This window comes from Camelus ferus, chromosome 25 (assembly GCF_009834535.1).
Source record: "Camelus ferus isolate YT-003-E chromosome 25, BCGSAC_Cfer_1.0, whole genome shotgun sequence".
NCBI classification, from domain to species: Eukaryota; Metazoa; Chordata; class Mammalia; order Artiodactyla; family Camelidae; genus Camelus; species Camelus ferus.
In genome coordinates, this window is record NC_045720.1 from 23729307 (window position 1) to 23745502 (window position 16196).

Genomic DNA, 16196 nt, shown 5'->3' on the forward strand with positions numbered 1-16196 from the left:
GGGAATCTAAAACTAGGGAGAGAAATATCAGAATGTTTTGGCTTTTGAAGGGCAAGTAGGAGTGAGGTAAGTAGAAGAGCTTTCTAGGTTGGTATTTTTTCAAATGTATTTAGAGATGAAACAACCTGCTGCTTTTGGGGACCCTTTAGACTAACCAGAGAAATAAGTAAGTGGCAGATCGAGAAGGGCCTGGGTGCTATGGCTGAGCTTGACTTTTACCCTGCAAACCAGGAAAAGTCACTGAAATTTCAAGTAGGAGAATAACATAACTAGGCTTGGGTTTTAGTAAGGTCACTTAGGCAATAGCATGGAAGCCATATTGGGGGGCAGTGGGCAGGGAAGTATTCCGGAGCCTACTGCACTCATCTGGGCTTGAACTAAGAGGGCAGGGAGTGGACCATTTACAGCCTTGCTACAAAGGGGTCTTTATCAGCAGCAAAAGCATATTTGGGAAGCTTATCTGAAATCCAGAATCTTGTGCCATATCCCTCACCTTCATTCAGTATTTTAACAAATTCCTCGGGTAATCTGTACATCTGGGAGGCACCACTCACAGAGAAGAGCAACACAGGAGGGAAAAAAAAAAGAAAAAACTGGAGGAAAAAAAAAACACTCTGAGGTATGGTCAGTTTGAGGTGTTTATGGACTTTCACGGAAGCTGGTCCAGAGCAGCTGAGTGTATGGATCTGGAGGCTGGGTTGGAGATGCAATTTACCATTTATCAATCTCTCAGTATTTGAAGCCATGATCCGACCCAAGTTTCCTGGCATTTGCCCAGGAAATTATATCATTAGGCAGACGGCCCAGAGGGAGCACTAAGAAACATCATTATTTAAAGTTCCACACAGCAAAAGGTATCCACAAGAAACAGAAGGAGTCTCCAGTGATAGGTATAAACGTGAGGAGTGGGAAGAAAGTTCCAAGTGGCAGGATGGTCACCATTCTCATTTTCCAGCAGAGGTCACATAAATATATACAAAAGTCCATGGATTTGGCAATCTTGATGTCAGAGTAAAGCTATGGGTGGAGATTATTTCCCATTAAGTTCTTTCTTGACCTTAGTATGTGGGGATGCAATTTAGTTTCTGCTTTCAAAGTTCAGATGAGTAGAGTATGTGAGAGGAGCTTGGTATGGAGCCAGTTTGCAAGTGTTCTCTCTTCCAATGAGATGGTTAAATTCTTTGAGGAATAAGGAAGGCACATAAAGATGAGTAAGACCCAGTCCTAACCCTTAGCATTTATAACAGTTAAGAAATAAGATATCTGTAGTACAAGATGAGACATATATTATAAAATATTATAGGGATTCAAAAGAATACACTATATCCAAACAATCAGAAGAGGCTGCCTGCTTCTCCTCAGTTAGTACAGAGATTTGCTTACTTACATTTACATAGTTAATACTTAAACTATATTAATTGCTGACTTTTTCTCACAACAAATCTGATGAATTATTAATAAAGTCCCATTTATTCCAAAATCCAAGGAAACGTCAAACTCATTCATGAGATATTTATTAAAATAACACATTTAAGGAAAAAAATCAATACAATGTATACATCATTACTGAAAACTGTATACCATCATACAAAAAAGGATTTTATTTTGGGAAACTGATTCCTAATTTATGGCAAGTTTTACTTTCAGAAATAAAACCACAAAACAACACAATCTAATTCAATCTTAAAGGCTGGCATGCTGAGCAAGGAATGTTCTTATTCTTTGTAGGAGCTCCTTCTTTACACTGTCAGGTACCAGGGCTGAAATATAAAAAGAAAAATATAAGAGTAAGAAGATTCCATTTAATTAATCTCTGTCAATTTGAGATTTGATATTTTATTCAGGATTATCAATAAAATAATTTCATAAATAACTCTCATGCTTCAATAAAAAAATAGGTAAAGGCATCTGAGAAATTTGCAATTCATTATTTGAATGAACTATCCAGTACCTGAAAATACTGTGGGAAAATTCTTTAAACTAAGAGTGGAAAAAGGCCTTTTTTAAACACAGAGGCTGCAACAGATTGACAAATTTGATTAAAAAGCAACAACTTAATAAGCTTGGTGAAAATCACCATAAATGAAAACAAAAACTGAGAGTATACTCTAACAAAAGAGGGGTAATCTCTCTACTATACAATTTCCTCAACTTGGTAAAAAAAGATCAGCCGGCTTACAGAAAAATTAGCAAAGGAGATTAAGAACAAAGAGGGGCTTAACTTCGTAACAGAAATGAAAATTAATACCACATTCAGATAGCATGTTTGACAATCAGATTGGCAAAAAACCCAAAGGTCAGTAATATATGTATTAGCAAGATTGAGGGAAAACTAGTGCTCTCATATTAGCTGGTGGGAGAAATAGTAAACTGAAACAACATTTTTGGGAAGGTAATTTGGCAATATTGTATTGAAACAGATGCACATACTCTCTTGAATCAGCAAAGATGCAAAAACTTCAACAGTAGTTGTATTATATTTTTAAAATTTTGAACCATGTTACTGTATTATCTACTCAGAATATTAAGCTAAAAATGCTCTTTGAAATTTGTATTAATATTAAATGTCAATAAACAAATTTACACTATCTTCCCCCCTTTTGGCTACTAATAAGGAATAGGGAATAAACTTCTAATGTTACTTGCTTGTATCCAGAGGTAATGAAAATTTCAGATACAGTTCAATATTTCTATAAAAAAATCCACAAATACAGAAATCAAATAAGATAGATACTTCTTTTTTTAAATTGTATAGTTTAAGCCTGCCTAGAAATAAAGACTATATAGTTAATTCAGGTCTACTGGAAATGTAATCAATATGTATATTAAATATACTTTTAATCAACATTATGGTGATTGAGAACAGATCAGTTGCTTTGGGGTAACCAATAGGGTATGACTATAAAGGAAAAGCTTGAGAGACTCTTTAGGGTATGGTTACATGAATCTAATACACAGGTTCACAGAACTGAACACTAAAAAAAAGGTCAATTTTACTGTACAATATTGCTGTCAATTTAAAAAATAAATCCTAATCTTGCTAATAGAAAGAAGACTACAAACATAAAAGAAAAGATTAATTTTTACTTCTCTTTTCCTTGTTTGCTCATTCTCCAGCTGGGGGATTACAAGGGATTGAAATGTCCTAGACATAAGCACGGAAGGAGAAGCAGAGGACAATTTCTAGCCTGTATAACCAGTTCTTAAATGTTAACAGATTAAGCATAAATTACAGAAGAAAAATAGAAAAGTAAAAATCATTTAAAAATACAAATCCATGGGGGGAACAATAAATACTATTTTTTCCCCTTTGAGATATGCCTGCTTAACCAAAAAGGTCATATTCAGCTGTAAACAGCTCTAAGAGATGGCTGGGAAGGGCCATGGAATGTTTAGCTCCTTGCCAGGTGGTAGCGAGTTCAGGGAAAGTATCCTCGTACTCTCTAGTAATTTTCTTTACCTTCACAGCTGAATTCCTGCTTCCACTTATTACTACAAAAACAAAACAGAAACAAAAACAAAAAACCAAAAAACAACACAACTTTCTCAAAATCAATGAAAATAATCTAGTTACACCTCATATATGATGTAGTTCCTGACTTAATATCTATCACATATTTATCAGTGTTAATGTACTATTTCCTCTTTCCTTTGGCTTCTGTAAACAAGGCATTAAAAGGAGACACTAAGAAGGTGGCTGAAGTATAAGTCTTAAATATGAATTACCCTGACCATGAAGTTATGGAGCTACCAAACTCTTAATCAGACATTCAAGAAAAGTTTTGTTTTTAATAGGAAAGAGCACAATGACTTGGCTGGAGTAAAACTCTGATTAGGATAAAGTTTATAAATCCTAGCTTCAGGTAATACTTGCCTTTAAAAAATCCCATTTAAAAAAAAATTATGTATTTAACATAGTAACATAGTATTTTAACAGCCGTATCAACTTACATTTATATACTGTTTTAAGAGTGCAAAAACACTTTATGCCTCTTGTTTGTTGCTCAAGACCATGCAAGGAAGTTAGTGAGGAAACTCTAACTCCTCCCAAAGAGGAGATGCAAGTACCCATATAATTCTGGGAAGGGTGCTTTTCATCGTAAAAAGAAAAAGCTGAACCAGCAAGAGAGAAAAAAATCAGGTCTTAGCACACGGCTCCTTTCACACAATTTCTATTCCTTACCTCTGCCTTTTGGTGTGATTTCTGCCACCAAGTCATCAACAGTAACGTGTTCTAGTCCTTTTTCTTTAATTACCTCTTATGCAAAAGCAAAAAACAAATCATATCATTTAAAATCATTATCTGTAAGAAAGATTTTCATAGAGGAAGGGTTAAGATCATGTTTTTAGAGTGCAGACTGGTCTTTAAAAAAAAAAAAGAGGACACTTCTTTTTTTCTTTTCAAATGAAGATTTAGTTCAACCTTAAATACAGTAAGTATTCACCAAATCAAAATCATAAAACAAATAATTATAACAGAGTGAATTTAAACTGTAAATTCAAATCTAATATTTATAAAAAGCTGGGAATTTACAATTGCACAGACTTTATTTCACTATACTCATACCAGCTCTTGAACATGGAGGGGGAAAAAGCTATTATTTGAGTCTAACTCGTAATTTCACAGCCCCAAATTAAAGTACAGAACAACTCCTTTGCTCCTTTCTCTTCTCTATGCTGGGCCAAAAGAAAGAGAAGGAGGAAAGCAGTTAACACTTCCTGGACCGCTATTATGTGCTGGGTGCTTTACATCATTTAATTTCATCATTTAATATTCACAATAATTTAATGGGCTGGGCATTCTTCCCACTTCACAGGTGAGGCAAATGAGGCTTAAAGATTAAATAGCTCATTCAAACATGACTTGAAATCCAGCTCTAGTCTTTTACCAGTGAAGGTCTGTATGATCTCAAAGTCTATGCTTTTACTAACTTGCCACATTGCCTTCTTAGAGTTAATGATATAAATAGTCCCTATTATCATTATTGTTTGTAGAGACCATTACAATACAATGAGAATTCACTGTAAATATCCAGGATTCCATTTTACCAAAAGCTGAGCCAGAAAGGAAGGAGGCTCATCTATCTAGTGGCATCATCATCAATATCCAGCAATTTAACAAGTTTCCATTCTACATTTTTTAAAGACAGGAGATGTAATTCCTGTAAGTCTGTCAACCTTAAAGTGCTCAACTTGTTATTAAGTTAAAACAGACTAGGAATAACATGTTTCACTTTGAGCATACCAGGAAAGATAAGATTCCATGCCACAGAAAATCCTGACTCACTTAATGTTTTAAGAGACACACAAAGAAAACAGGTCTACAAATCATCACTGAGAGAAGGTTATCATTGCCACAGGATTCAATTTTCTATTTGTTTATAAAATTATACTTGAGCACTCAATATCAATATATCTTAAAATACTACATTTTTTTCTAGTGAATTTCAAACCAGCACAGTTGAGAGCAATGGAATTAGCTTATCTTCTAAATGAAACTGATTACCTTTACAGTGTGCCTTCAACTGATCCTTCCAGCCACATTCAATTAATTTAGCTCTCAGCAATTCTTTGAGACTGTTGAAAAAGAAGTGTTTCCAAATTAAACTACAACAGCATACAATATCTTAGATAGGAATGTTTGAAGCAAAGTTTCAACTGTTCAGTTAAAAATCCCCTGCCTTCCAGTTACAAAACTTCAGTTCAACCATGGCCTAATTTTGGTTCTATCACTTAAAAGTTTTTTGATCTTACGTGAGTCATTTAAACTCTGGGTCTTATTCTTGTCATCAATCAAGTTCAATGAAGTGGGTGGAGTACAATACTTCTTATGAAAACCTAGTTTCTGGTCTTCTTACATACTTTCTACTTCCCTCCACCAAAAGGAATATTGTGGGTTTTGTACAATGTCAAAGGTATTAGTTGAGTTTGAAGCAGCTGCACTGTTGAAATCTTAAAAACTCCAAAATCCATTCTCTCTCTCTGACCTCACAGACTTCCCCCTCCCTCTTACCCACTAACCTTCTAAATTATACATTAACTATGGTGTTTAATTCTAAAACACATTTTAATATTTCAGTAATTGGCATGCCTATCATAATTTAATTGGCAGTATTTTCTTTATTCTTACTGGTAAAAAAAATAATGGTGTGTATTGCAACTAATGGCATCATGGGTACAATAAAATACTTTATCCCTTTGCCATGCCTCCTCTTAAAAAACCCTCAATCTTCAACCTAAATCATCTCATTTCTTAGCTTAAACATGTCACATCCCAAACCAAACCGCTTCTTTTTCAATATTCCTGACATCTACTACGTGACATTTTCATCTCAGCGTTTAATTAAGTCTTTTAATCTTAATAGGACCAAACTCCAACTCCTGCTTCTCTTCCACCTCAACCTGTTCTTGTCAAAATGCCAACTGGGTCCTCAAGCCAGAAGCCTTGGCAGCGTCCTTCACTCAGCAATTCTGATTAACACTAACATCCAATCCATAAGCATATCCTATCGGTTCTGGTTTTATTTAAAAAATTTTTTTGCTGTTAACTGTGAGCACATGCCCATTTATTTTTGAAATGATCGTTCTGTGTTTTTTTTTTTTAATGGAGGATTAAACCCAGGGCCTTGTGCATTCTAAATATGTGCCCTACCAGTGAGCTATACCAATCACCTATTTTATTATTTTTAAAATTATTATTATTTTTTAATGGTGGTACTGGGGGTTGAACCCAGGACCTCCTACATGCTAAGCACATTCTCTGCCACTGAGGTATTCCTCATCCCCTGGTTCCAGTTTTAAAACACATATCTGAAATCCAAATGTTTTTTACCACCTCTGCCATTACTACAGAGCCACCATTGTCTCTTGACTAGACTGTTGCCAAAACCTCCTAACTTGTCCCCCTGATTGTTCCTGTGTACAGTTCCTTCTCCTCCCACTGCTCAGAACCCTCCAGTGGCTTCCCAATTTACTCCAAATAAAGTTCTGAGTCTTTACTACAGCGTAAGTGACCTTCCGTGGTCTGCCCCCTCCCCAGTGATGGCTCTGACTTTATCGTTTCTCTCCCTCTCCCAATTTACTCAGTCTCATTAGCTTCTATGGGTTCCTCAAAATGCCAGGCAAGCTCCTGTCTCAAGAGCTTAGAGGCCCCTCATACCCTCATATCCTTTTGATCTCTTATCAGTGAAGCCTTGTTTTTTTTTCTATCCAAAATTACACACCTGATTATTCTCTGCTTTATTTTGCCTCTAGAACTCATCACCATGACACATTACACATCTATTTTCTGTCTCCTCCCATTAGACTGTGAATTGTATAAAAGAACCGACTTCACTACTGTATCTCCAGCACCTCAACAGTACATGGTATTAAGTAGAAACTCAGTAACTTTGAGCTGCATGATGGAAATACAAATAAACAATACATAATCCCCTATGCTTATCACTGGCAATCCTCTTAGTTTCTCAAGACACTGTTCTAGAGGCCTTCTTCCTCATTCCTTATTCCTCATATCAAGGGTTGTTGACTTTACTTTAAAAAAAATTCTAAGTTCTCCTTTCCATTTTTGTTGTTTTTCACTTTTAATCTCATGTTATCTTTTGCAATCTATCTCTAGCCCTTCAAGTCTCTGCTCCACACTGCCAAAGTAACATTCCTCAAGTGCAGATGTGATCTAGTCATTCCTTTTCTTAAAATTTTTTAATGACTCCCACCACCCAAGGATGAATTCAACAGTAGTTTCTGCAAACCCACCATCCATTTCCCTGCCATTTCTTTGACAGTAAAAACACTCCACAACTCTCGGTGTAAGAAATCTGGGTTGGGCTCTAGCAATGGAAATGTGACCTAGGCAAGGCTGATCATGAATGATCTGTTACCTAAGTAAGATGGTAATCAAGCTAGGTCCTTTGCTGAAACTACTAGGGGGAAGGCAGTCTCAGCTGGAGGGATGTAAAGTTTCAACCGCTAATCTCTGCCACCCTGTGGGTACTGCCTTCTTGAGAATAAAGCCAATACAGAGGGAAGCAGAGATGAGAGAGAGAGAAGACATTCTTGGCAACAATTTTTGAGTACCTGGAGCGAGTGGTGCCTGAAGAACCCTTAAGCCCTAGACTTTTAGTTACATGAGCTTATATATTTCCATTGTTTGAGCCAGTTCCTGAGTTCAGTTTATCATTTTCAATTTAAAGAATTCCGATTATACAAAAGCCACACTCTTCCTGTCCACTATCTTTCACATTTTAATTGTGCAGTTCCCCAGAATATTATGTTGTAACAAATCTCTTTGAATTTACATATTTGGTTCCATCTGCCTAGATTGTCATCCCTCCTTTACTGGGTTGGGGAATGGCTAATCTTTCTCTCCCGGCTGAAGTACCTCTTTTACTATTCTGTGAGACATTTACTGATCACATTAACCTCCAGGTAGAGCTGAAAGATCCCTCTTGTTTTTTATATATATTTCTCTCATACAATTTATCATCCCACTCCAGGAAGTCTTTTTTGATTCCTTTGTACTTCCAAACCTGTTCATTCTTCAAATATTTACTTGGCTAATTATGTGCTAAGCATGATGCTGGGTTTATTTCTGCTGTCAAGAAACTCTGATTATATTGGAGGATACAAACTAGCAAAGTAGGTGGTTACAATACAAGGTGATTAAAAGCTATGACAGGACAAGGTATGTGGGAGTTAACAGATTCCTAGAAGAGATGATATTTAAATTAAGACCTGAATGATGAGCTAGAATTAAAGATGGGAGGGAGGAAGAAGAATGTTTCCGAGAGTAGGAATAGCACATGCTACTCTCAGGTTAAAAGAGTTTGGTAATTGAAACTGGTTCTCTCATGTTGTCTCCCTGTTAAAAACTGAGTAACATTGTATCTTCAATTGTAGTTATTTGAGTATGCATTTTTCTTCTCCATTAGATTATATGTTTTTTGAGAGTAATTTCTTGTTCATCTTTCTACATTATCTCCTTCCAAGTCTCACAATATTGAACAGAACTAATCACTTTTTTAGAGATGACAAGAATTGAAGCTTTTGATAATCTCAATTTTCTGTAATTACTTCCACTGACATCAGTTTTGTTATTTGATATTTAGATTCTCATAACACAACTATAATTTAAAGATGTTAAATTTAATTCATCAACATAATCTGTTACTTACCGTTCTCTTTCTCCAGTTTCTATCAACTTTTGGTTAATCGCTGCTCTCATCTGCGCATCTTTGTTCATCTTGCTAACCTGAACATCAACATGTATTTTCAGATATAGAATACTTACAAAGCATTTTTTTCTAAATCCTCTAGGCAAGCACCTCAACATGTTTAACATTCTGTCAACTGAAGGGGTGATAAATTTCAACAATGTGTTAATTCATTACTCTTAGTATTATTTACTGCATCCCAAGAAGTCATAATGATGAACTATTCAGTTTTCTTCCCCCATATACTCTTTATCAATAAGTCTTTGGATAATAATAATTACTGTAACATTTATTAAACATTTATGTGCCTGGCACTGGGTTAACACATTGACTTTTTATCTCATTTAATTCCCAGATCTTATTCTTTTATGTAAGTAGTATTAAGATAATTTGTATTTTACAGATGAGGAAACTGAGGCACTGAGATAGTAAACTGGTAAAAAGAGGATTTAAACTCAGGTACTGTGACCCTAGAAGCTCCCAAACACTTTAATAGCACATAATTGCTAATCATTTCCGCACCTTAACTGCATTCACAATTTTGGGGGAACCATATTACCTAACTATCAATAAGAGATTAAACACACCTGGTGAAAAGTGTAATTTCCTAGTAAAGCTTTAAGTGCTTTACTTTACTTTTCACTAGGATATATCCAGAATTACAACTGTCAAACTAGCTTTAAGTTTGTGTGTGTGCTCGCTGTTTACCAAAGAGCTTGCTGGTGGGTTAAAGAGAAAACAAATCTCAAACTAACTCTTAACTTAGAAAATTCTCAATTTTTAGTAAAAACAAACAAAACAGTGCAGAAAGGAGAGTAAGGTTAGGTTGTAAAACTTGGGATAAGCTAACATTACTCCACTCATCTGTCACTAACTTGAGACTACTTGTGTTGTCTCCAACCTCGCTTATATGAAAACTTAGACTGGCAATGAGTTTTCAGAGTTGATTTTCTTTCTTTTTTTGAGTGGAACAGGAAAAAGGAGAGGTTGAAAAGGGACTAGGAAATGTTTGCTTTTGAAGTTGGAGGCTAACATTTTCAAAATAATATAAGGTCTAGACAGTACCATTCCTAGAATATTTAACTTGATCTTGCCTTGGCCCCTAAAATACAGATAGTGACCTTGGACAAGTCAGTTCTTAAAGGCCTCAGTTTTCTCACTGGTAAAACAAGGGCGCTAGGGGATCCCTCCCAGTTCAGACATTCTTTGGGAAAATAGAACAGGGCGGAGACAGCGGGAGAGGCGGGAGGGGAGGAGCCAGAAAACAAAGCGAGGACTGGCTTCAGGCCAACTCCGGTAGCACGCCCTGTCGGAGAGCCCTACAGGCCCGCGAGCGCGGGTCGGGGAAGCTAACGAAAGACAGCACATCGAAACGAGCCTGGGCTGGGCCCGGGTCCCGGCCCTGAGGACCACGGGCATAGCTCACCACCATCACCGCGGGCGAGGGCCGTCCCTTCCCAGCGACGAAATGACCCTTGCGCTGACGACCGTTACCTACCACACTCTTCGGCTGCCCGGACCTAGACCCTCAGTAGCTCGGGCACCTAAGCACACAGAAAGCTAGCACACGCATTTCCGGGGCGGGTCTCGCCACTCTGCCTATAATGTGAGAATTTAACCAGCGCGGGCCGCCTCCTGGTCGCTCCGCCTTCTGGGTAAGAGAGTCCAGCTCCTGCTGTCGTATGAGCAGGAACGTCCCCGGAAAACTACACATCCCAGCATGCAACAGAACCAACTTTCTCGAGAACACTACGTTTCCCAGAAGGCACGCCACACCGCAGTGTTTTCTGGGATGGGAACCACGCTGCCTCCCAGGCTGCGTGCTGCGAGTTAAGCGCGGACCTTTTAACGGGAGATTTATTAATTATCACGCTAGGACCCTGGAAGGCGATGGAGGTGGCAGCTAATTGCTCCCTGCGGGTGAAAAGACCTCTGTTGGATCCCCGCTTCGAAGGTTACAAGCTCTCCCTCGAGCCGCTGCCCTGTTACCAGCTGGAGCTTGACGCAGGTGGGAAGCGGCGGCGTCCCCTCGCACTCTGTTCCTTTCCCCTTTCGGCTGCTTTCTGCCTGGCCCTTCCAGCACTTTCTTCCTTTCTGACTTCAGCTGGCAAGGCGACCGTGGCCTTCCTCACGGCTCGCTGGGCTCGGGTGGACTCAGGGTGGCTGCTTCTGGAGAAGGACTCCCATTTCTGAACCCTGAGAGAGCCGCCTTCTAGTGGGTTTTTCGTAGCGGGACTCTGGCTCGGCCTTCGGCTCCGCCGCCCGGGCTCCGCGTTCCTTAACGCGGTGCTGGCTGGACTCTGCCCGCCTGTGGGTCTTGGCCTGGCCCCTGCTGCGGCGAAAGATCAGGATAGACTTTCGTCCTGGTGCAGCCTCTGTAAACGTGTGTGTTGAGAAGCCAAACAGTTTGGAGGACCCTCTGCTCCTGTTTCCTCTGGCCGAGACCCAGTTCTTAGAAGAGAAAGTCCATTGCAGTTAAGAGTATTTTTAATTACCTAGGGGCTGTCAGACTAAAGACTACCGTGGATTACGTTTCGAGAGAAGTTTGAGGAAAAGTTGGTTTAGCACCCATACTTCTACTACTAGTTTTGTTTATTTGTAGATGGCGAGAACATTCATCTTTGTTTTTACAACATAAAGAATGATATTTTTGTTAAAGATGAAAAGCCCAGGGGTTGCATTTTTAATAGAAAACCGTATTGGTTCCAATACATATTGTCAGTGAATCACACTTTGAGAAATAGTTAATAGACTTCACACTATCAAGTAAATGTTTATTCATTTAATATATAACTTATGTAGTAAATTCAGAAATCTCTATTAAGAGCCTGTTTTATGCTATATGCTGATACTGTCAAGGTGAATATGACACAGTAACATAAAAATGCTATTGTCTGGTTAGGAATAAAAAGTGTAAGTAGATAATTATAAGACAGTGTGGTAAAGCAGTGATAGGGATATGTACAAAACATAATGGTAGTATTTCAGTATCTTTCCCAAACCAGCCCAGGACATCTGGGAAAGCTTCCTGAAGGAGTTGATGTCTAAGTTAAGCTTTAAATGGTAGGTAGGAGTTGACCAAGGTAAGAGGAAGTGAGCTTAATATTTCTTTTCCTTCCCTTCTCTCTCCCACCCCGTGTGAGTAAATGGTACCACTATGTTAGTTACCTTTGCATTAAAAAAAATCCCAAAACTCAGTGTCTCAAAACTATAAGCAGTTATTATTGCTCACACCTCTACAGGTCAGCTAGGTGGTTCTAGTCATGACTGGACTTCTTATAAATTTGGGGGTTCTCTGGCTGTAGTCTGGTTTAAGATTATTTCTGATGCTCTCTGCTTGGCTTTCCTCCTTGAGGTCTCGCATCCTTCAGCAGGCTGGCATAGGCTTATTTGGAGAGACAAGAAGCAATGCACAAGTGCTGTATCAAGCTCTGCTTGTAGTAATTTTACTGTTGTCCCATTGGCCAAAGCAAGTCATGTAATCAAGCCTAGAGTCAGTATGGGAAGCTCAAACCAAAGGGCATAGATCCAGGGAAGCATAAAGTATTGTGACTACTCGGCAAGTCGATATAGTTGCTCATAGTGGAGTCGACTTTGGTGTATTTCTTTTCTTTTAGCTCCTATTCAGGTTTTCAGCAAATCCAATCAACTCAAAATCTTGGCTTCTCTATGCCCCTATCCCTGTTCCAGTCATTATCTCTCACGGGAACCATAGTACCTTCCTAGCTAGGCTTCCAGCCTTGGATTTTGGGCTCATTCATTCTATTCTTTCTAAGGCAGTACTTACTACAGTTTAATTCTACATTTATTTGGTATTTGTTTCCTCCGCTAGGCTGTAAGTTCCATGGGTACAATGGTGTGTTTCTCTTTTGCATACTGCTCTCTCTAGTGCTTGGCGTAGTGGGTACTCAGAAAACGGGGTAAACGAAGAAGAGAAGTTGTTGAGGTCATTCCATTCATGGCAAAGCAAAGGGGAAAAATGAGGTTGTGTGCAGGACACTATTACAGCCCTGTATTGCCAGAGCAAAAAATTTCCTGGGAAAATGAGAGGACTTAGATGAGGGCACTTTTTGTCTTTTGGACTTTGCCCTAAGTCAGTGTTTCCCAGACTTCCATGGGCCACTACAATAAAATATAAAGCTCAGCTGTCACAGATTTGCCAATTTTTTAATTTGCTTACTGGAGGTGTTTCTTAAAAACTGTCATGTACTCGTCCACCCTTTCATAAGCAAAAGGATATTTTAACACCAAAAAAGCAGAAAGCAGAATCTCACAACAAATAGTCCTCTAAATTGAATACATTAACTTTTGAAAACCTGTTAAGTTGTCCTTTTTCTCGCCTGATTTCACTGGTGTTGGTCTTAGAGGCTGTTTGGCATGCACAGATGGAGTCAATGAGGTGCTGTTTAGGGTTTTAAGTATGAAGGAAAATGACAGGCTTGGGGATTGAATTGATTACTCCTAGGCTTTGTGGAGACTGAGTTTGGAAGAAGAGGGGAATGGAGACTGGAAAAACCAATTTGGAGGCTTTGCAGTAGTTCAGATAAGGGGCTTTCGTTAAGAATTAATTATTTGAGGAGGATGAAGAAGAAGAGGTTAATTCTTTTAAAAACTATCACTTCTAGAGATATTGTGAACTATGACTAAGCAGCTCCTCCTGACAATTTGATTTCTTTTATAACCAACCCAAGGAATTTATATTCAGCAAATGGCAGGCACCTGTGGTGTGTGACGCTCTGCATTTGGAATGTGAGAATGAAGATGTGGTGTCTGGTCTCAAAGAGCTAGGATTGAGTTTTATTCTCTTGTCTTAATTGTAATTAAATTGTTCTGAAATCTTCTCTGCTACATAAATAGTAAATGTCACTTTGTGTTTTTCTGTTCCAAAGAACTAAGTAAAAAAACCTTTCATATAAAATTTTAACTGCCCTTTGACCCAGCAGTTCTATTTCTGGACATTTACCTTACATTTTTTCCACTAGAATCTTCATTCAGTAAATGTATTTATTTTCCTCCTGTATTTCACCTAGCTAATTCATACTCCATTCTTTCATCTTGGTTTACATGTTTATTGACTCAGCGATTCCTTTCTTGACTATTTAGTTTGAATCTATGCCATAGAATTTGTACACGTTAGAATCTGTACTTTCCCATGGTACCTGGGACTTCGCAGACTTTAGCACACTTTGTTGCATTTGGTGTCTCTTTTCTTTGCTAAGACTATTCTGTATTGAGGGTCCTGTATCCATCTTTTTCAGTGCTTCATCTCTGGGCTGGAGCATGCCTGATGAATGATCTTTATATTACAGATAACATTGAACAGCTTTATTGAGATATAATTGACAGTAACATATTTAAGTGTATAGTTTGACAAGTTTTGACATGTGTATGTATACACTCCTGAAGGCGTCACCACAATCAAGATGGTAAACTTAGCTCTCATTCCCCAAAATTCCCTTGTGCCCTTCTGTAACCAGCCCTCTGTTCCTCCCCTTCTCCTTTCAGTCCCTAAGCAACTCCTGATCTGCTTTCTGTCACTATAGATTCATTTATGTTTTCTGGAGTTTCATATGCATGGAATTAGACAGTATGTACTTTTTTGTCTGGCTTCTTTTACTCAGCACAATTACTTTGAATTTATCCTTACTGTATGAGAGAGGGATATTGAAATCTGACTATAATTGTGGGTTTTCCTATTTTTCCTTGCAGCTATATCAGTTTTTGCTTCATGTATTTTGAAGCTGTTTTATGTTACATAAACGTTATTAATTATGTCCTCTCGATAAATTGACCACCTTATCATTATGAAGTAACCTTCTTTATCTTTGGTGATAGTCTGCTCTGAATTCTACTGTTTAATACTAGTCACTCCAGCTTTCTTTTAATTAACGTTACCAAAGTGAGTGTATATATGTGTATATATATTTTTTTCCATTCTTTTACTTTTACCCTATTTGTGTCTTTGTATTCAATGTCCATTTCTTATTGGCAAAAACAGTTGGCTCTTTTTTAATTCAAACTGATAATCTCTATCTTTTAATTAGACTGTTTACATTTAATGTGTTCATTGATTTTGTTAGGTTTGGGTCTTTCATCTTGTTGGTGTTCTGTTGGTCCATTTAGTCTTTGGGAAAATGGAATTTTCCCACTTTTCTGCCTTCTTTTGGATTGAGTATTTTTTTAATGAACCCATTTTTATCACATTTGTTGGCTTATTAGCTATAATTTTTGGCTTTTTTTCAGTGATTGCTTTAGGGTTTATACTATACATTTTTAACTTACACAATGCACTCATGTTACACTGCTTCACGTGTAATATAGGAACCTTACAAAAGTATACTTAAATTTTTCTCCTTTATGCTATTGTTGCCATGTGTTTACTTTACATATTACTATAAACTCACAATACATTGTTATTATTTTACTTTAAATAGTTAATTATCTCTTAAAAGATATGTAGATGATATGGAAAAAATCTTATGTATTTTTTCCTATAGTTGCCATATCTGTTGCTCTTCACTCCTTTATGTAGATTATTTTTATCTATAATTTTCCTTCTGCCTGAAGGATTTTTAATCTTTCTGATAATGTGAATCTTCTGGTGATGAAATATTTCAGCTTTTGTATGTCTGAAAACATTTTTATTTTGCCTCGATTTTCAAAAGATATTTTTGCCAGAATTTTGACAGAGTTCTAGGTTGACAGGTTTTTTTTTTCTTTCAGTGCTGTAATGGTGTTACCCCCTTGTCTTCTTGTATTGTTTCTGATTGTATGTTATCCTTTGTTCTTTTATTTATAACACCTCTTTTTTTCTTTGGCTGCTTCTGAGATTTTTCTGTTTCATATTAGTTTTGAGCAGTTTGATTATGGTGTATATTGCTGTGGTTTTCCTCATGATTCTTGTGTATGGGGTTTGTTGAACTTCCTAGATTCACTGGTTTATAGGTTTCATCAAGTTTGGAAAGTTTTCAGCCATTGTGTTGT

At 37.5% G+C, this 16196-nt stretch overlaps 2 protein-coding genes across 3 annotated transcripts in view; one reads left to right on the forward strand and one right to left on the reverse strand.

Moving 5' to 3' along the window:
• Nucleotides 1–620: 620 nt before the first annotated feature.
• Nucleotides 621–10795, reverse strand: ENY2 (ENY2 transcription and export complex 2 subunit). Of its 2 annotated transcripts, none has more exons than XM_006187575.3 (5): nucleotides 10639–10795; nucleotides 9174–9250; nucleotides 5507–5577; nucleotides 4184–4258; nucleotides 621–1760 (listed from the first exon to the last, which is right to left on the reverse strand). In XM_006187575.3, the coding sequence occupies exons 1-5, from the start codon at nucleotides 10642–10644 to the stop codon at nucleotides 1684–1686; spliced, it is 306 nt and encodes a 101-aa protein (XP_006187637.1). In that variant the 5' UTR covers nucleotides 10645–10795; the 3' UTR covers nucleotides 621–1683. The 2 variants fall into 2 exon arrangements, with proteins under 2 accessions (XP_006187637.1, XP_006187638.1); XM_006187576.3 differs by having other exon boundaries at nucleotides 10711–10793.
• A 204-nt stretch (nucleotides 10796–10999) lies between these two features.
• The window catches only part of NUDCD1 (NudC domain containing 1), a 62312-nt gene continuing 57115 nt past the window's right edge, over nucleotides 11000–16196 (forward strand). Inside the window, exon 1 of the mRNA XM_014561696.2 lies at nucleotides 11000–11220. Within this exon, the coding sequence (XP_014417182.2) occupies nucleotides 11103–11220 (118 nt within the window). The 5' untranslated portion in view covers nucleotides 11000–11102. The remainder of the gene's footprint in view (nucleotides 11221–16196) is intronic.

Bases quoted from the DNA above. Each gene is read 5' to 3' on its own strand.
- ENY2 (XM_006187575.3), bottom strand. The intron at 5,578-9,173 runs GTAAGTAACAGA...CTTTTTCAACAG, and splicing joins GAAACTGGAGAAAGAGAACG to TCTCAAAGAATTGCTGAGAG. The intron at 1,761-4,183 runs GTAAGGAATAGA...TTTATATTTCAG, and splicing joins AATCACACCAAAAGGCAGAG to CCCTGGTACCTGACAGTGTA.